Source organism: Molothrus aeneus, chromosome 3 (assembly GCF_037042795.1).
Source record: "Molothrus aeneus isolate 106 chromosome 3, BPBGC_Maene_1.0, whole genome shotgun sequence".
NCBI classification, from domain to species: domain Eukaryota; kingdom Metazoa; phylum Chordata; class Aves; order Passeriformes; family Icteridae; genus Molothrus; species Molothrus aeneus.
Genome location: NC_089648.1, coordinates 110,421,828 through 110,442,505, shown reverse-complemented (window position 1 = coordinate 110,442,505; position 20,678 = coordinate 110,421,828). Strand labels below are relative to the sequence as shown.

Sequence of the window (20,678 nt, the reverse complement as noted above, 5' to 3'; positions counted from 1 at the left end):
TACACACAAGGACATCACTTATGCTCAGGTGGCCAAAGGCCTCTGAAAATATCACCTGGTATTTTTATAGGAAACTCTGTCTGGAAAGCTCTCATGCTCCATTTTCCCACCTGCATTGTTCACAAGGTGACATCCATCAGCAGCATCCCAGATGGATGGCATGAATTAATAGAGCAACTCCAGAGGTTGAGTTCCCAGCCAGGTATTTATATCCCTTCCCTTGTGAGCCAGCTGACTCTACTGATCTAAGAAACTGTAACCCCTCGCAAAAAAGGCAGAAGTGTCAATACATGAAAAAAAAATTTAATCCAATAGTGGAAAAAAATTCCAAATTTGTCTGCTTTGTTTGCAGACATGTCAGATATGCAATAGCCTTCTGAATGGAAGGTGATATGACCAGAATATTTCCCTGAGGTATAATTTGCTTCTCTATTAAAAACAGTAACTTCCCACTGTGCAGCCATGAATATCACCTGAAATAATGCTTATTCCTTTCATCCAGGAATATGTGGAAGGATGAGAAAAGCATTCCCATGTATGACAAATGAACAGCAAAGCAGCAGGGCTGACATCAGAAACTGTCTCTTCTTTGGTACTTCAGTTATCTCACTAGAAACTGGCAGTGAAAACACAAAATTTTTCAGCTCCAGATGTGTGAATTTGGGCTCAAATTCAACCATTTGAAGCAATATGAAAACAGAAAGAGCTGAGGTCTCAGCCATCTCAACCTGCAAACCTAAAATCAGTAAATTTCTACATTGTCTTGTGGGGCAGCTGCACCCAAATTCCAGATTTTGATTTGTTCTGCAGTATTTAACAAACTGTCCTCTACAAGTACCTGATACCACCCCCAGACCAGAAAGGATGAAGATAAAACTGCAGTAAACAACACAGAAAGAATATTCCCAAATCCCCAGCAAAAATATTCCAAATCCCCTCTTCTAAACAGCATTTGAATTGCATTTAGTAAATAAAGACCAAGGGCACACCCTAAATGAAAAAAAAAAAAAAAAAAACCGACAAAAAACTCAATAGCTGTTCATGATGTGAGTGCCATTTCCAGAGAAACGAACAGCACATAATTATGTCATTAACAATTATGATTGTCTAAATAATTTCATTGTAGGGTTGGAGAGAGTCGAGTTACACAATCAAGCTCAGATTCAGCATTTCTAGGGACTTTTTGTTTGGTGTTTTTTTTTTTTTACACAAATTGGTATTTTGAATGAGGTTCAGTATAATATGTGGAGAAGTGACATTACAGACAGGAGAAAAAATGATGAAATAAACTATAAAGTCCTGACTGTACAAGAAGGGCATTGTAGAAAGGCCTCTAGTAGACATGGCCTGATCCACTCAACCAACTCCAGCATAAGCAGCCCAAAATCTCTCTGGGAGAATTTGCAATTCCAGCCTGAAGGAAGTACAAAGCACTGAAATCCTCACAATTCCTTGTATGATATCCTCATGTGTCTTACGAAAGGAAAATCTCCCAAAATTTTGATGGATTTTATTAATTGGTATCCAAGGCCCACCTTGATGAGGCCCTGAGCAACCTGGGATAGCAGAAGGTGTTCCCTGCCCATGGCAGAGGGGTGGAACTAGAGGAGCTTTAAGGTCCCTGTAATCCAAACCATTCCAGGACTCCTGAATGGTATTTATTCAAGTATTTTCAAGACAGCCCAAAGGCATAAACTTTTTAAAGAGACATGTCTTTCAAAAATTTGCCATAAAAACCCAAGATCAACATCCTCTCCCTCAAACAAATAATTTTCAAATACAGTGCTTATGACAACAGGCAGACTCTGTGAAACAATCCAGAATTTTGAGTTGAACCAAAACTCAAACATACACTTTACTAAAAATTAGTAATTTTCCAATTAGGAGGAAATTTATATTCAAGGCCAGGTTGGATGGGGCTTGGAGCAACCTGGGATAGTGGGAGGTGCCCCTGCCCATGGCAGGGGGTGGAACTGGATTAACTTAAGGTCCCTTCCATCCCAAACCTTCCTGTGATTCCATGATTTTATGTTAAAGCAATAATGGCTTTTTACATTTAACTATTTCATTGTTTGCTTTACAAATGGATTCTTTTCTTCAAATGCTCTTTTAGGAACTTTCTGAGGGAAATACTCTTGTTCATACTTTGTTCACTCTGAAACTCTGATGGTTTCAGAGTGAACAAATCCTAAGTTTTCCTTCAGACAGAGCCCCAGCTATTCCTCCAGGAGCTGACATTTCCTCTGCCCCAGCCAGGCAGTGCTGAAATCAATATTGCAGGGCTTGCAAAACAGAAAGTCCCTTCCCACTCAGACGGTTCAAACCTGTCTGCAGCCTGTTGGACTCCTTGGAGCCACTGGATGCTCCAATAGTTTTGGCAATGCAAGTTCCCATTTTCACTGGGGTCAGCCAGAACAAGATCAGACCACATTCCTGGTGGCCAGCAGGTGATCTGTGCTTGTGTAAGCTCAGGCACAAAGGCACAAGTTTATCTCTGTGTCCAAAGGCAGCCAGCTCGCTCTGCAGAACTACCTGCAGTGAAAAGAACAGCTCAGAAAAAGATTACAAAAACCAGCAGCCCACTGAGACAAGGTTTGTATGGCAGCAAGATCCTGGCAATGGAATTCATCCACCCTGGCTCCAGAGCCAAGAAAGCCACTTGCACCTCCAAGGAGCTCAATGGTTTGATCACACAGCACCAGGTGAAACAGGAGAGGAAGTTATTCCTTCTCATTTAATGAGAAAGGATTAAAAATGTATTAAAACTAAAAAGTGTCCCAAGAATGATTTTAGCAAGAATTAGGGGGAGCACCCCAATTTCTTGGAGTTGATCTGACCTTCAACCAGAGAAAAGCTGCCTGGAAGGTATCAACCCTAATAATGTTGTGACTAGAAAGTTAACCAATAACAGAATCCCAGAATGGTTTGGTTGGAAGGGACTCTAAAAATTATCCAGCTCCAGTCCTATACCATGGGCAGGGACATCTTCCACTATCCAAGGTTGTTCCAAGCCCTATCCAATCTTGGACACTTCCAGGGAGGGGGCAGTCACAGCTGTTCAGGTCAACCTGTGCCAGGGCCTCACCACCCTCTGAGTGACATTATTAGGTAACCTTGAATAAGATAATAATATTAGAATAAGGTGTAGCAAATCCTTTAAATGCTTTTGAATGTGCCTTTTTGCCTCTGTACTTGAACAGCTCGGGTCCCTCCCAGCTGGCTATAGGGCAGAGGAACAGTATAGAGCAAGGGTAAGCAGAAATTAAAATAAAGTGTTAAAAAAAAAAAAAGGAAAAGATACTTTGGTTCCAGTTGAAGCCAGAATGACCATCTTTGTAATCAATTAATTTGGGGAGGCTTTTCTTGGTTTAGAAACCACAGTCTCCTGTTACAAGCTCTGAATCAGTCCCTCATCTCTCTTCTCTCAAATGCTGCTCAGGATAGTTTTGGGCAGCCCCAGGGGATTCATCCAGCATTCCTCACTTTCCCTGGTGGAGGGGTCTAGCAAGTTTATTCCAGGGCTATTAAAGAGTTAATTAGGTAGTGCTTTGTGCAGCTTCACTGTTTCAGCAAGTCTCGGGTGACACCCAATTAACAAATCTCTGATGAACTGTTTCTTAGAGAGCTCAGCACAGTGCTCCACGAAAATCTCCTTTATCATTCCAGCCACGAAGCCCCAATGTCCTGCTGCCCCTCTACCCCTCGGTGAGGGGATATCTGTGATTCTCCTGGCTGGCTCTAAGCTGTCAATCCTGCCCCCTCTCAATAAAAGTTTATTTACTAAACTTTGGAGCATTTCGTACAAAGCAAAAAACAGGCAGCTACATCAAAGCCTCCCTATTATCACTCCCTAGTGAACTGTGAAAATATAAATTCAAAGCTGACAAGCTAGTTAGACTTTTAACTAAAATCTGAGGGCAATTAACTTTAACCATGCCACTCTGCTACTGTACTCCTGGCACCAACTTTGAAAAGTGGCCCAAATTCCTCTGAGGAACAGAAAGACCATTTATCTCCTCTATTTATTCAGGGCAAACCTCCTCCTTCGTGTCAAGCTGGGAATGCAGCATTGCTGACTGTGACTGGCAGTGATAAAGGAGCTGGTATGATTTTCAAATGAGCAGCATGTCCTGCTTTCCCAAATATTGGAGAAGAGTGAATAATATGCCCTCCTAAATACGAGCCAGGTACCGATTTAGAGCTGCACACTGGGGAAAAGGTGCCTATAAATTCCTGGACACATAAAGCTTCTGCCTTAAAAAGGATTTCTGCTTGTATCTCCTACAGAAAGGTATTTTTATTTGCAGAACTTGAGAAAGGAAAGCAATCAGAAGTGACAGAAAGATCATTTATCTAAGGATAAGTTAGGAAGTGGCATTAATCTACAGAATAATTTTTGTACATGTGATCCCTTCCAAAGTTCCTTGAGGTCCTAGCCATATTATGGGACTGAATCCTTTTAGAAGCATCAAAAATGTGAACCCTGGCCATGGCAGGGGGTTGGAATGAGTTAATTTTGAAGGTCCCTTCTAAGGTTTCTTTCTAAACCATTCTGCTCTATGAAAAATATAAGACAGAAACTGTCAAAAACATATTGCCTTGCTAAGTATCTATATGGAAATGAAAATAATATAAAGCTTTTATATATTTGCAATATATATAAAAGAACTTTAGGTACAAGAGCTTTGTACCTAAAGCTCAAAACAAATATTTAATATTTAGTGGAAGCTTTATATGTCCTTTAAATCTTCATGTCCAATGGAGAGAGGTGACCCTCAAATGCAGAGCTCACACCTTAAGCAGGTTAAATGGCTCTTCACTGAAGCTTTTCTCTTCCCCTGCTTCTTAGATGTTACATCACTGTATTTGACCTCTCAGTTGGGATTAATCTCCCTCTCCTTTAGGCATTTAGCTTAACTCTGAAACAATTGGAGAATATTGCCTTGAATCAATCAGGATCAAGAAATCTGCACAGCAACAAGGTATCCTGAAGGACAAAACATGAAGCCAAGTGGGTGCCTCCTGCGTGACACCCCGAAGGTGATTTTTTGTCAGGGCCCTTAAGTGGTGTCAAACCCCACAACTCCCCCTTGGGTGCAATCTCATCTTTTCTTTCAAGGACTTCAGACCCAGGAAAACAGGGTCTGACAGCCTGACAATCTAAGTTCCAGAAAAATCAGTTACTAATTAGGACAAAAGAGTTTTGCAGCTTTCAGTCCAAAACTTTCAACCATAAAAACTTCTTGGAAAATTAGTACCAAAAGTGCTTTACAGATGTCATGGCAAACTTCTAATCTCTTGTTGCCTGACATGAACTTGAGATAAGTTTTCCTACTTCCCAAGCTTCCTCTGAGAGTGTGAACAGTTCCCATCCCTTCAGACACTCTGTAAAGGTGAAGGGCATTTTGTTCTGCTGACACAGGAAAGAAAGGCGTTTCAAGACTCAAAATCTGTGACTGGAAGAGGATCTGCCACAGCCCTGCAAGGCTTTAGGTCTGAGGAGGCACAGAATTTGGGAGCAGAAGGGCCCTACAAAACCCCACTGTGGGTTAAAGCAGAGGGGCAGCATCTCCTCTAACCTGGAAGATTCCCAGAAAGCAAGAGCAAGCCTGGCCTGGGCAGGGAGCCCTTTATTGTTATCAGTGTTTTTGTACAGCCAGTTGCCAGGAGTGACAAAGCTCTGTTTTCCAGGAGCAAGTGCTCAGATCAGAAGCCCCGGGCCGGCGGTGCTGCGGAGCGAGGGCTCAGCGCTGGGCGTCTCTTGGAGACGCCCATTTCCCTACGACAACGCCGGAAAAAGGAACGGGCCACGCTCCCTGCCTTTGGACCACATCCATCACAGTTGCTACACACAGCATTCCTTTGCCATTTGGTAACTGACAAACACCAGGCTTATTAAAAAAAAAAAAAAGGGGAAAAAAACTTGACCCTGCTGTTGGGGAGAAAAACCCCCAAGCCTGCAGCGCTCTGGGTGGGAAAGCTTGGGCAGAGGGAAATGCTGGAATGAGAGGAGGGCAGAGAATCAGCAGCTCAAGGGATACACAAAGTCCTGGCTGTCAAAACAAGGGCTGCTGCTCCACTTGACCACTTACACAAAGGTGGGATACTCCTGCACTTCTTGCCTGAGCTCAACTTCCCAAGATCCAGGAATCTCCCCCACCCTCAGCTGTGCCCTCAGGGGATGCTCTGGAGCACAGCACCCCTCTCCCACCCAGATTTTATGTAAACAGCCCTGCTTCTGCAGGGATTTCAGGAAAGCTGGAGACAGTCACGCTCCAGGACTTTTGAAAGTTTAATTAAGCTGCAATGTCTTAAAACCACAATATGGGCGCCGTGGCTGTAAAGTTCAAAAGGTAAATAGGGAAGCACAGAACACTTCCAACAGCTCTGCCAGAAATAACCATTGGGAGAAAGCTGGGTGATACACTTTGCACTTCAAAATTCTCAATTATCATCTCACTATTTCAATGCACTTCATGAAGAACCACACACAACACAAATTAGGCTGATACCATGTGAATAATCCCCAGGAGAAACCTGAGTGATACACTTTGCAGTTCAAAATTCTCAATTACCATCTCAGTATTTCAATGCACTTCATGAAGAACAACACACAACACAAATTAGGCTGATACCATGTGAATAATCCCTGGGTTTAATGGTTGGGAAATTGGGATGCAAACTTGACCCAAGGCTGCACAGCAGGTGGTGAAAGGGAACCAAAGCCTGGCTGTGCCTCACCTGAGCCAGATTCCTGGGATCCACTACAGACAAATCCCATCCTCCAAATCCAGAGGGGCTGGCAGAGAGGAGTTCAAAAGCAGTGATTAATAGGAGGTTTAGCAAGGCAGAAGTTAAAACAGGGACATTGTGCCTTCTCAGTGTGCAAGTTCCAACAAAAAACTTCCTCTTCCAGCCGCTTGCTGACGTGTAGGATTACCCAATTTTTCTCTCATCACCTCAAAGCTTGGGCCAGCATTCTCACTGCTCTTAAGATGAAATGTAAATGAATGCTTAAGCTCCCAGCATCAGCACAGACACAGATATTAAAAGGCTGAATTTAGGTCACTTTGGCCAAGGCTGAATTGCTCCCCACAGAACATTCACTCTTTAAGTCAGGAGGAGAAATATTTTTAGGGGAAAGCAATTTGAGAGTTGGATAACTCAACAGTCATGTGTTTTGTTATATCACTGCTCCAGAGTGGAGCTGAGCAGCACCTGGATGTTTATATAATTTATATAATTTATATATTAGGGTGGTCTTCATGGAACAACTGCAGTTTTGAACTGGTGCTACACAGCACTGAGTCCTTAGAAAAGGGAGATATTTAGAAAACTTAATAATCCACTGGGCTAAATGTGGTGTTTACAAACTGATTAAGGAGCTGATACTGGGATGAGCTGAGCCAGGCAAGTCAATAAAGACCTGAAGCTCTAAAATAATTTGGGAATTGTTGGAGGAACAGCTTTTGCTTGGGTGAGACAGCAGGGACATGGAGAGTCAGCCGCCCCCAAAATGCACCAAGACAGAATTTGGGATGTTGTCTTTGACATATTTCATATCAAATTCCTTAGTGGTTTAATCCATTAGTAGTTGGAGAGAAATTCCACCTCCACTGATACCCAGAGGACTTCACAAATATTTCATGGAACCTGAGAACTTTTCCAGGCACTTGGAGTGTTTGGTGCTTTTTCAATATTTTTAAGAGTTTAAGCAGTAGATGAGATTTGGAGAGAACCAACAAAAACCTTCTGCTTATGTACCTGAACTGTTCATCTTTTTCTCCACTAAATATAAACCCCATATCCATATTATGAGACATCAAAGAATAAATACATAAATTAAAGGGTTTCCTAAAATAATGAAATTGCTTGATTTTTTTCCTCATCTAAGATTTTTTTTACTCCCTTATGAGATATAGTGGTTTAATGAATAATAAAAAAGCACCTTCAAGCTTGCACTTGACCACAGCAAGATGTTTGTAGCAATTCCTCTTTTTGTAACTGCAAATATTCATTGCAAAATACACAAGCTGACAATCTGAAATTAAAATATATTTTTTAGAAATTTTAAGAAAAAGAAATTGTGTTTTCTGTGAACTAGAAAACATTTCCTAATTAGCATTAGCCTTTGACTACCTTGTACTACAGAAACTTTCTTCTGCTCCCAAGCTCAGATATTTCTTTGTAAAAAAATATTGAGAATAAATAATTTTCTTTCAAGTATTGAAACACTGAGTGACATTTAAATTCTTCAATATTCTGGAAAACAGGATTTTAGGGCATGCAATATTTTTGATCTTCCCTTCATTTGTTAAAAAAGCCTGTACCACACAGGTGACACAGGATCAGTGTTACCCTGAGCTGGGCTGGATTTTGCTGTCAAAAACACTTCCCAGAACATGGGAAAAGTCAGCTTCTGGTGAAACAGAGCAGGTTTAAAATAAATCACAGTAAATAAAAAATGAAAAATTGATGGCTGTGGACAGGCACACTTCTCAGCCTCTGTCCACTCTACTATCTGTGGTGAAATCATCTTTGATCCTGAATTTTGTGGGAGCTGAAAGTTTATCCAACGCATGCTGGTTTTTAACTCCAGCAGAGGTAGTTGCAAGGTGGCCACCAAACCACCCTGGGAATTCTGGATCCTGTGGGACTCCAGAACTTTCCACCAGGATCATCGAAGCAGAACCTTCTGGAGGTCCATCCCAGGCTACAACCAAGAATTTCTGAGGAATTAATGATCACAGACAGCAGCACCTCGTGCTCCAAAGCCAGAGCAAGCTCCAGCCTCTCCTCCCCACACCCACTGGGTTTGTAGTGCTGTGACTCTGCAAATCCAAACACCTGAGGGCACAAACAACTGTCCCCAAGGAGAGAAGGGACAAACTACACACCACAGATGGATCACATCCCTTAATGCAGTGCAGGGAAGACTTCAGACCATGCTGCATGCATGGAAATTTTGGGATCTTTTCAGCAGAGTATCCAAACTCTGTCCAACTCAGCAAAACTCTTGAGTTTCCTGTGGCTGATTTCAATTATCATGGAATGGGTTGGGTGGGAAAGGACCTTAAATCATCCAGTTCCACCCCCCGCCATGGGCAGGGACACCTTCCACTGTCCCAGGTCGCTCCAACCTGGCCTTGGACAATTCCAGGGAACCAGGAGCAGCCACAGCTTCTCTGGGAAACCTGTGCCAGGGCCTCCCCACCCTCACAGCCAAGAATTCCTTCCCAATATCCCATCTACCCCTGCCCTCTGGCAGTGGGAAGCCACTCCCTGTGTCCTGTCCCTCCATGCCTTGTCCCCAGTCCCTCTCCAGCTCTCCCGAAGCCCCTTTAGGCCATGGAAGGGGTTCTGAGGTCCCCCTGGATCCTTCTCTTCTCCAGGTGAACACCCCCAGCTCTCCCAGCCTGGCTCCAGAGCAGAGGGGCTCCAGCCCTGGGAGCATCCTTGTGATTTTAACATTCTAACAGGTCCACAAGTCCCTGCTCTCCCCTCTCAACAAATCAAAACAGGACAATATTCATCCTTAACCCCAAATCTGAGACCTTTCTCACAGCATATTCCATGAGGGAGAACAGCAAGTCCTCATCACCAGGATCCTGACATGGGACACATCTTTCAAAGCTGATGCTGAAGCCACATGAGCACAAAAGGCATCAACTGTCCCCCTGCATGATTTGTCTTCCCCATCATCCTCTTCCTCTTTCCTTAGCTGAGGGATATGCTATTAACAGATGGTCAAATTAATGACATTAATCAGCACTTTTGTCACATTTGTCCCTCTCTCTATGGCAACACCATCATTGTTCAAAGGAAACACGCTGGGATTGATGGTGGTTTGCAGAGGGAGGCTGCAGATGTAGTGAAAAACAGACACTGGATTTCTTAACCTTGTCTTAATCTTGGGAAAACTCAAATAATGGCCAAGTTTGCAAACATGCCAAGGAGCTGGAGAGAGCTCAGAGAGACAAAGAACCAGTTTGGACACTGGTGGGGAACTTTACCACCAAGTCACTCTCCTGCACCAGATATTTCTCCTAACTGGAGAGTTAAAAAAGCAAATTTTCACAGCTGAAGAAAGAACAATCCAGCAGAGAAGCTGAAATACTGGATTGGAAGTGGAAAAGCTTGTTTCTTTCGATTTTAAGCACTTTCTCAGGCTGAATAATTTCCTTTGCTCCAGCTTCTGGTTTGTTTAACCCATCTGAACCAACCAGCAGTTTCATAACCAGTTTGATGAGGCCAAAATCAGAAGACACCCTTGGAGGAAGGTTAGACACCCTTTAATGACACTAAGTCAGCAAAAATCAGATCGCTGTGAACACCCAGTCCTTGCAGGCTGCTTGAATAGATGGAGGTAATAAAATGTATCCTAATCCCTGATTTCTGAGAGGGACCAAGCTGCTGTTTCCCTCTCATTCCCACAGCAGCATTATCCCCACAAGTTGTCAGCCCAAATTCCACTCCTCCAGACACAGGAATAAGTAAATTCCTGCCCCAAGGAAAGCAGGGCAGGGAGAGAGACCAACTCATCATCAAGAACTTGCCCACCTGGCTTAAAAATCAACAGGAAGCCACCTGCTTACTTCACACTTCCATATACAAATCCTGTTATGATAGGATCAAAAAAAAGGTACTTTTCCTTGTTTTGAACTGCTGCACTGCAACTTTTTTTCAATTTTTTTTTTTTTTATTTTTAAGGAAAGCTCTTTGATCAGACAAATATTTTTAAAAGGAAAAACAAAACAAAGCTGGTCTATAAAGCTCAGGCCCATGGCAAGGGCTGCTTGAAAGGAAGGGATTACACAGGACAAAAAAAGAGGTGAGGTTTATTCCCTAGAAGCCAAACCCATATTCTTAGGTACTGGTGTGTTACTTTCTCACATAATATGCAGTTAAAAAAAGAAAAAAAAAAAAAAAAAAGAGACAATTGCAAGAAAAAAGCACAATTAGGATTTGTTTTGAGCACCCAGTTAAGCAGCTATGCCAAACATTGTTTTGTGGTCCCTTACACGATTCCACTGCTTTAACCCTATTTACCCCATGGATAAAAGTGTTTCTAAATCACATTTTTATGCCATTTAATTTAGAGCTGGATTTCCTTCCTTCACTTTTAATTTTTTTTCCTCTATTTTCTCTAAATCTCAGCAAAAAATCTCACTGGAGAACCACCTTTGCAGCACTAGGTGTTATAAAATATACAGATGATAAGGTCCAGCACAGAAATGCCAAAAGCCAATAGGAAATCAGCTCAGTTAAAGCCTTTTACCAACAAAGACCTACCTCTTACACCACAGATTTTCCCCAATTATTTCATCAGATCCATTTATGGATATATTTTTTTGTCTACGCAGTGCCTGAGGACTGGATATGACCAACTGAGCAACCTCAAGATATTTAAATGACAAAAGCAACTGAGCCATCCTGATTTCAGACCCACTCAATCTCAACACAAAGCCATGTCAATGATTTCCTCTTTTTGAGAGGGGAAAAAAATTCCTGAGGTTTTTTTTTTAATTCCAAAAAAAAAAGAACCAAAAAACCAGAAGTACTCCAATCGTGACCAAGTTCTGATTGGCCTTTTCCTCTCACAAACTTCCACAGTCTAAAAGCTTCCACGATGCAAAAACAAGCAAAGGCAGCAAAAATCCACCTCCAAAAACACACAGCACAGCTTTCACACCAAGCGTAGTTAAAAAATGACTAAGTTTTCTTGATATATGAATTTGTGGGTAAACCATTTATCAATGACCTGTTTACCTGTGCAGCAGAGTCCCTCAAGCAGAGGGCCATGTCATTCCCCTTTGACTGATTAATTAGCCAATCAAGGGATATTTTTCACTGTGAGGCAGGATGGGTTATTCCAGCTAATGCCTGGTCTCTAATGGTAACACATTAAAGCCAACTTGGCTCTTTAAGCCTCTGGAAGTGACCAAAAGGGAAGGAGAGAAGATAAATCAAAAAGAGCTCCCCCCAGATTTTTTTCTGTTCCTTAACAACACCCCCAAGGAACAAAAGTGGAGGCAAGAATTCTCCAATGAAGAGAGGAAGAAAAAGCACCTTTACTTCCAGATTGGGAGATATCTCCACCTCTCCCTCTCTCCTGATATCTGGACAGCAATAATTTATCCTCCAGTTGATTAACAAGGTGCTTATAGAATAGGCAACAAAACATCAATACCTTGCTCTTCCTCCTTTTTTTTTATCAAAAGCACAACTAGGACAGAATGCTGGGTAAAAGAAATTATTCCTGGTATTCCTGAAAGACTCTCGTCTGTATGGAGAAATATTAAATATATGGCTCAAATTAACACCTTGAGCCTAATTAATTTTCTGATTTGCTATGTAGGATGTTGCAAGTCACCAACTCAAAGCAACAGGTCTTTAGATCAGCTTTCCACTGGTCTGTGCTGCCAGATTTGCTCTACCTGTACCCCCTGTGCAGGGGGTTGGAACTGGATGAGCTCTATGGTCCCATCCAACCCAAACCATTCTGTGGTTCTGTGATTTAACCCTTCAACTGTACTGTCCTGTTGTCTTCCTTGTTACTTTCTGCCACCAGCGTGCCCTGGCTGCTCCTCAGGCAGAGGCAAATGCCTTGCACTCCTCAGTGCTGGCAGAATCTGGTTTGGGGTTGTTTTTTTCTCTTCTTTTTGACCCTTTCAGCAGTTAAGAGTCCATGGTGGGGTGCAGAGCAGAGCTGGAGAGGCCAAAGAGGTTCCTGCAGTACTACAGAAGCTGTAAAAATCCCTTGATAAAAATCACAGAATAGTTTGGGTGGGAAGAGACCTTAAACCATTCCACCCTTTTCCATGGGCAGAGACACCTTCCACTATCCCAAACTGCTCCAAGCCCCATCCAGCCTGGCCTTGGGCACTGCCAGGGATCCAGGGACACCCACAGCTTCTCTGGGCACCCTGTGCCAGGGCCTCCCCACCCTCACAGGGAACAATTTTTCCTCATATCTCATCTGAACCTCCCCTGCCCCTCATCTCAAGACCATTCCCCCTTGTCCTACCACTTGGGACTGAAATTCTGAAGCAAGTAAAATGTGCTGGTTGAAGCAGCAGAGGTTTCAAAGATATGAAGACTCTGAAATATTTCATGACTGAACAGGGAAGGCCAAGAGATCCATGTGCACAAGGACAAGGATTCCTGCATGAGCTCATCTCCTTTAGCCATACAGAATCCAAGCACAACACACCCACAGGAATCCAACTTCAGTACTGGAGCCACTCGCAGAATGGCTTTTGGGAGCTGTTTTACTTAACATGATCCATCTCTGCCCATCCCAACGGGTCTAAAAGTGTTAAATTCACCTTTTTTCTTGGCGTCACTCACTGAGGAGCTGGGATTTCCCTCAGGAGACTCCTCCAGTGCCCCGCTGACATCACTGTGAGGAAGCCTGCTGAAGAGTAAGTCTGAGTCTTCCTTTTTCTAATTGAAGTTCTCACCCCTCAGTCCCATTCCTGGCTTTTGCCTACTCTGATTACCGTCCCTTCCCTTCCTCTGCTCCTCCCTCCCCATGACCCCCAGGTATTTATAGGCAGAGAGGTCATCTTTTTTCTGCCTCTTTTCTGAGATGAACGTATCCAGTTCCTCCACTCTCTCCTTCTAGGACATGCCCTCTAACCCTGTCTCCCATTTTACTAAATCCTTTTGGACTCTCTCCAGGTTTTTGATGTATTTTTTTTTTTCTGTTCTGCTTCTCAGTCCCAAATACCTCATGCTAACTGTGGTCTCCAAAGCAGAACAGTGAAAAATCTGTGTTAATTTGTAACTCATTTTCCTCTTCTGCAGGTTTTTTCCCCTTCCCTGGCATTGCCAAAGAAGGGTGCAGCAAATTAATTTATGTGCTAACCCTGCAACAAATTTGGTCACAGGTAAAAAAAAAAAACAACTAAGATTTAACTTGCAACTTGCCTAAAAGTCACAATGGTGAAACCCCACAAACACCAATATCATGATTGGTATTTTGCAGAGAGAAAGTTGAGGTGCAGGGAATGGTATCAATTCACCCATAACTTTAGGGAGCCCATGGCAAAGCCAGACTTTAATGAATTTTCAGCTATGTCCCTTAAGATTAGCCAACATGCTTTTCTGATAAGTGCTGGGAAATATAAATCAGTTGAGGAAGTTCTGCAAAATGTGTCAGAAGACAATTTCCTGATTAAAAAAAAAAAAAAAAAGTGAAAAAGCACCAGGGGTGACAGTTCCATTTCTAATGCCTAACAAGGAAGAAATCACTGCAAGCCTGAGACTTTCGGGCTACTTGGATTGGGTGGCTGAAGGGAACTTACGCAGGTTTCCATCCAAGTTACACAAACTTGGAGGAAGCAGATTACTCATGGAATGGCCTGAGCCATGCATGTGAGATGGATGCAAAACAGTCAGGTTTTTATGCATCTCCAACAGGATTTGAGCAAATCAGAGCTGCTCCCCCCCAGCCCCCAGAGTGAAATCAGTGCCAGAACCATGTTGTTCAGCAACCAAGTTGGGACTGTCTGCAACTCATTCCCAAATCCTCAGCTTCACTCAGGAGCATTTTCTCCAGTGATAAGGCTCCATCAGGAAACACAGCTGGATGGAGGAAGGAAATTCTGAGAAGCAAAAAAAATAGTGGGGGTTCCAGGAAGTTCAACCAGATAGGAACTAATGGAATTTGTTTTTCTGTCTCCCCAGCTCCCAGTGTTCCTAAGCAAGTGAGAAAATCACGGGGAAAAGTGGTGGCAAAAAACAAGTCTGGCAGATCTTAGCCTGCAAAACAGGTCCTCACTGCAGGTCTCCAGAGAGCATCATAATTACAATTCAATATTTTCGATCACTTGCTCTCCCTGGGAAAAACTGCAGACGTTTTCAATTTAGGTCCACTCTGAAGCCCAGCCATTGTTTTCTTCCCCACCTCATTTTTTTGACTTGTATTTTTTTTTTTGTTTTAAACAAAGGTCCCTGTGTAGTTTATTAAGGAGGTTTGAGTTGGACACATGATTTATCAAAAATAATTTTTAAAAAAAGGACTGTTATGTTGAACATTCAGGAGAATTAAAGGTTGCAATTGCCTCTGATTAGTAACACATATCCCAGGACCATCAAAACAACAGCATTGTAGTTTTATTACTTCTAGAGAAACTCCTTTTGACCTCAGGGGCAAACAGCATTTCCTTCCACATCCTTTGCCATTCCCCTCTTTTGCAATTTTTACAGTCCTCTGGCCAACTCCCTCTTCCTTTGATAAGGTAGATAATCCAAGTTTCAGCATTCCCCACTTACTGCTGCAGAGCTGGTGTGGAACCAAAGAAAGGATCCATTACCAGACCAATCCTTGGCCACTGAGACAGATAAAAAGGGAGTCTGAGATCAGCCCCACAGTTCAGAGAGCTCAGATTGCACAGTCAGGATCACAGAATGATTGCTAATGACCACATTGGAAAAGAGTGGGCAGCACTGACTGGAACAGCGACACATCTGATTTGTTGAGACCCTGCTCATCACTGCAGCAGTTCAGGGGTGACAGATTTTTGACAAGACTTTCTTCAGAAGAGCCAGGATTATCCTGCTGGTCCAGAGACTATCACTGAGCCTTGAGTTCCCCCACTAATTCCCCTTGGAGCATAAGCACAGATGGAATTCCCTGTGTTTTGCTTTTTTCTTCTCTTTTCCTAACCTTTAAAGGCAGTTTGGTGTGACACCAGCCAACCAGCCAGATCTAGTGCAACAGTGGGGAGGTTTAGATTGGATTTAGGAAAAATTTCTTCATGGAAAAGGTTTGTCTAGCACTGGAACAGACTGCTCAGGGAAGTGGAGGAGTCACCATCCCTGGAAGTGTTCAAGAAATATGGCTATAGTACATGGCTAAGTGGTGAACAGGCTTGGAGTTGAGGATTGTAAAAGTCTTTTCCAGCCCTAACAATTCCATGATTCCATGATCTCTTCTGCCCCTTAGGTGACCTCTTTTATCCACCCACTGAAATTTTGTCATGGGCTTAAACTGGAGGCTTTAGGGAAGGCTGATAATCAAAAGTTTGGACAAACTCCTGAAGAAATTGCCATAGCTGACCCTGCTGTGAGCAGGTGACTCCTCTGGAGACCTCCAGGTCTCCTCCAGTCTCAGCAATTCTGTGATTCTGTGAAAAGCAGTTCCTACATCTTCCCATGGAGTTACACCCAAGTTTTTCTGATCCCAGACTGAAACAAACAGAAATAAGGGGAAAAGAATCAAGCTGAAAATCTCTGCCAAAAGATCAGGAGTGGAATGGTAGCTCTGTGGGGGTCATTCAGTGCACATCAAGTGTGCTGAACGCTTCTCAAACTGCATCTCTGAGGACAGAGGAGGGAGATGGTACCTCAGAAAGAGCCTCAGAGACATGACTTGAAGGTATAAAATCATGGAATGGGTTGGGTAGGGCTGGGTTGGGCTGGAAGGGACCTTGAAGATCAGATCCACCCTCTGCCATGGGTGGGGACACCTCCCACTATCCCAGGCTGCTCCAAGCCCCATCCAGCCTGGCCTTGGACACTTCCAAGGATGCAGGGGCAGCCACAGCTTCTCTGAGCAACCCGTGCCAGGGCCTCCCCACCCTCACAGGGAAGAATTTCTCCCCAATATCCCATCCAACTCTGTCTTCTGTAAGTTTGAAGCCATTCCCTGCAGGTCCTGGTAAATGGTCTCTCTCCATCTTTCTTTCCTTTCAGGTACTGGAGGGCCACAATTAGGTCGCCTCAAAGCTTCTCTTCTCCAGGCTGAACAATCCCAATTCTCTCAGCCTTTCCCACAGCAGAGCTGCTCCATCCCTCTGATCATCCTGGTGCCTCCTCTGGACTTGCTCCAGCAGCTCCAGGGGTTTCTGGGCTGGGTCATGTCCTGCTCTCACCCACCAGTACCCCCAAGTTCTTCTCCCAGGGCTGCTCCATCCTTTCATCCCCATACTGGATTGATCCTAGGGGTTGCCCTGATCCAGATGCAGCACCAGCACTTGGTCTTTTTAAATCCATGAGATTCCTGTGGCCATTGCTCCAGCTTTTCCAGGATGAACAGGATTACTTCCATGTATCATCTCCATTGCACCCACAGCTGGGAACCTGTAATCAGATTCATGGATAGGAGCAGCTCTGGCTCCTCTGGAAGCATGGAAATCCTTATCCTGTCACCAGGGAAAGCAGCCCAGGGTTGTAGGAGCTGAAATTTGAAGGGAACTGGGGCCTACTACAACCTGCAGGAAAACCCAGGGCTCTGCTGGGCACCAGGGCCCTTCCTTCCTCATCTCCATGTAGGAACAACTCAGTTCCAGGAGAATGGCAGCACCTTCCTGCTCCTGCAGGGAGCTCTGTGCCACAGCAGAGCTCAGGGATTTCAAACCAGAAGGCAAATCCAGAGAATTCCTGCAAAGCCTCACAGGGCACTTCTCTTTGTGCCACCTTAAAGAGCAGGCTCCAGGACATGATGGAAAGGGATCATAAGAGTTCATGGGTGCAGTGCAATGAAACTGCTCAGAGCTGGAGGGCCTGAGCAATGCACTTCTGTTCTGTGCTAACTCCACAGATCTCTGATCCATGAAGAGAAGGAGAAGGGGGAGCTGGGGGAAGCAATTGTGCTGCCTCTGGCTTCCTCCCCCTGTGGCTGCTCAGCAGCAGCCAGAAGACAACAATGCAGCTCCAAATTCTGTGCCCTCCTGCCTGGATTTGCATGAGGAAATTTGGGTGCTTAGGAGGGAACAGTCTGTGACTTTTCTGCCAGAATGTTGAACCATTTCAGGAAATCTGCACAGCAGCCATCAGCCAACCACTGCATCTGTCAAGGGATTGGCAAAAACATGCACAAACTTAAACACCCTTCATAAAATCCGTGTGATTTGCAGTGTTTATCCACAATGATCTGCAGGAAAAAGTCCCAGAAGAAGCAACTTTCCAACTCTGAATTTCAAAAGATGTAGAACATAGAGAGAAAACAATACCAACTACTTGAGACAACTCATGAGTGGGCAAAATCTGCTCCCTCAACCCCAGCAGTGCTGAGCAGATTTAAATCTCAGTTTGTCCCTTTAAATCTCAGTTTGTCCCTTTAAATCCCAGTTTTGCCTCCCATTGATCTGAAGCAAGGGAGCCAAGAGAAGATCCAGGGTGTATTTATGTGATCAGAACCAACAGGGCTCCCTGGTACAAGTTTACCCACAGGATGTGAGAGCTCCAACAGCTCTCACAGACAAGTTCCCAAATCCTTATTTCAGCTCCCAGTGACCTGCAGTGAAGCTCCACAACAACTTCCAAGAGCACAAGGAGCAAGGTGTCGCACACTACAGGGTGTGTATTCTGTATTCCAGAAATTTCCACTCCAAGCCCCATCTTCCCCTTAAAACCAGAGATTTCCAAGAACTTGGAACCAACTGGGCAATTCCTGCAGTATATTCATTTATGCTTTTCCAGGTGGTATTTTTTCCAAAGAATTTTTCTGGAATTATGTTGGTCATGTCACGGTTATTTTATCCACTGATAGAGCTGGTCTGTGCTCTGCAAGTGAAAATGCTAATTAACACATAAATAAAATAAAAACTGGTCCAAACCTGGATCTCATTACCTAAAGTCAGGGGAAAGGTCTTCTCATCAAATATTTATCACTGTTCAGGCCACCTCTGAATCTTTTGCAGCTCCTCAGCCTTTCCCAATTTTTGTGAAAAAAAGGGCACTTTGTGGAGATTGCACAGTTGCTACTGAATGCCCAATTTTATTTTGGATATTCATGGATCTTTCACAGAATCATTTAGGTGGGAAAACACCTCTGAGAGCATCAAGTCCAACCTTTGACCTTTCAGGTCAAGCAAAATTCTTCTTTGTGATGTACATTTCCTACCAAAAAATTAAAATACTGGAGTTCTCCATCTCCATAGAAGTTACATCATGATAATCCATAAAAACAGAGATTAAATTTACTCTCATTTCCTCAGAATTCAAGCACAGCACTTCAAGTAGAAAAAACAAATTGGCAGAAGACATTTGGACATTTTGTTATAAGGGATAATAAACAAGGAAATAAGAGAAAGGAGAAGATTCTTGTTTACCTGGGTCTTGGCACTCTTCTGCCTTCTCCCAAAAATGCAGGACAGGTCCTGTTCAGTGCGTGATGAGAGATCCTTACCTGGAAGGGGGAAAGAGAGGGAAAAACCCCAAAACCTTCACATCTGAGGATGCATTTTGGTAACAGTGTGACCAACAGACAGAGAGGAACTGCTCTTGGACATAAACAAAAATCAGGAAGTCCAGGTTGGATGGACCTTGGAGTAACTGGGATAGTGGAAGGCGCCCCTGCCATGGCAGGGGGTTGGAATTAGATGAATTGTAAGGTCCCTTCAAACCCAAACCATGCTGTGGTTCTATGCTAAGGCCACTAAATGAAGGTACACAAGAGGAAATGTGTATATGCATTGGGATCTTAGGATTCTCATGAGGATTCCCCATTTCTGACAGAATTAGGGAGTTACAGCTCCTCCACACAATGAAAAAAAAAATCCATTTTTACCCAGTGGGGACTTTTCTCTGATTTCTGATGTTGCTCCTGAAAAGCAAAACCTCCACCTCTGCCACCCACTGGGTCATTCCAACTCAAAAGTATTTCAAGGGTGAAGCAAAGATTTCCAGGAGGGCCATTATTGCCATCTGATTGTTGTGTGGTGAGCTGGATATCAGACATGGAGCAAGGAGAGGGTGATGTGATTGAGAGATACAGGCAAAGGTTTAGCCAATTCCACAGTGCAGGAGTTGTTGAGCTGTCCACTGACTCTGTCAAAAAATTCTTTGGGAAAAGGTCAGCAAAAGTTAAAGAAACAAAATTAACCCAGACAGGTCAACTTGTTAAGACTATGCTGGGGTCTGAATCACTTGAAAATCAGTGACCTCAAAATGAATCTTGTAATGGCCAAAAAGACCCAAAACAAAACAAAAAAATCCCAAGTCTGACTTCTTCTTTTTCCTGGGATCCTTAACTGTCCCTGGAGGGTAAAGAGACACACCAGCCTAGAGGGGCAAGTGTTCCCCAGCTTCCTGCTACCTCACTGCACCGCCTCAAAATGGCCTTGTCCAAGCAAGCTGGAAGAGACTGGGGTTGTTCTCAGCTTTCTCTTGGCCAAGGCTTGAAATGTGACACCTAAAATCCTCCTGCTCCCATTTTCAGGCTACGCTTCCTTTCTGTGCCTCCCCCTGAACGTATCCCCCATTTTTCCTTTAACAGAAAACCAGCTCAGCTGACAGCCCCAGTCTCCTGCAGCATCACAGGGGAGGAGCTACTAGAAAAGCAGCTGATTTAATCTGAGCTTGGGGTGTATTTCCCAGATCCTGGGGTGGCTGTTCCTCCAGCAGAGAGGCTCCAAACCAGCCCCGGGAGCGGAAGCCGCGTTTGGTGCCGTCGCTGTTCCCTTCTCCCCCTTTTGTGTGAGCTTGTCTTGTTTAGTCTGAAAGGAAGCAGGACTGGACTTAACAACAAGGGCCATGACAACACGAGTCTTACTCAAATAACTTTTCCTCTTTCCCTGAAAAAGGACAATTTCCCTGGGTCAGGCCACAGAAGGTACAAGCAAATGAGGGGCTGCCTTGTGGAAATGTGACCAAACAAATCAGGGATATTGTGAATATGAAAGCCTTGAGCTGTATTTTACATGCTCAAAAGGCACTTCTTTTTTTCC

General features: G+C 43.7%; 1 protein-coding gene across 1 annotated transcript in view; it reads right to left on the bottom strand.

The window, feature by feature from the left end:
* The window catches only part of PINX1 (PIN2 (TERF1) interacting telomerase inhibitor 1), a 61,806-nt gene that overhangs the window by 27,548 nt on the left and 13,580 nt on the right, over window positions 1-20,678 (bottom strand). Inside the window, exon 6 of the mRNA XM_066547615.1 lies at window positions 19,062-19,138. Within this exon, the coding sequence (XP_066403712.1) occupies window positions 19,062-19,138 (77 nt within the window). The remainder of the gene's footprint in view (window positions 1-19,061; window positions 19,139-20,678) is intronic.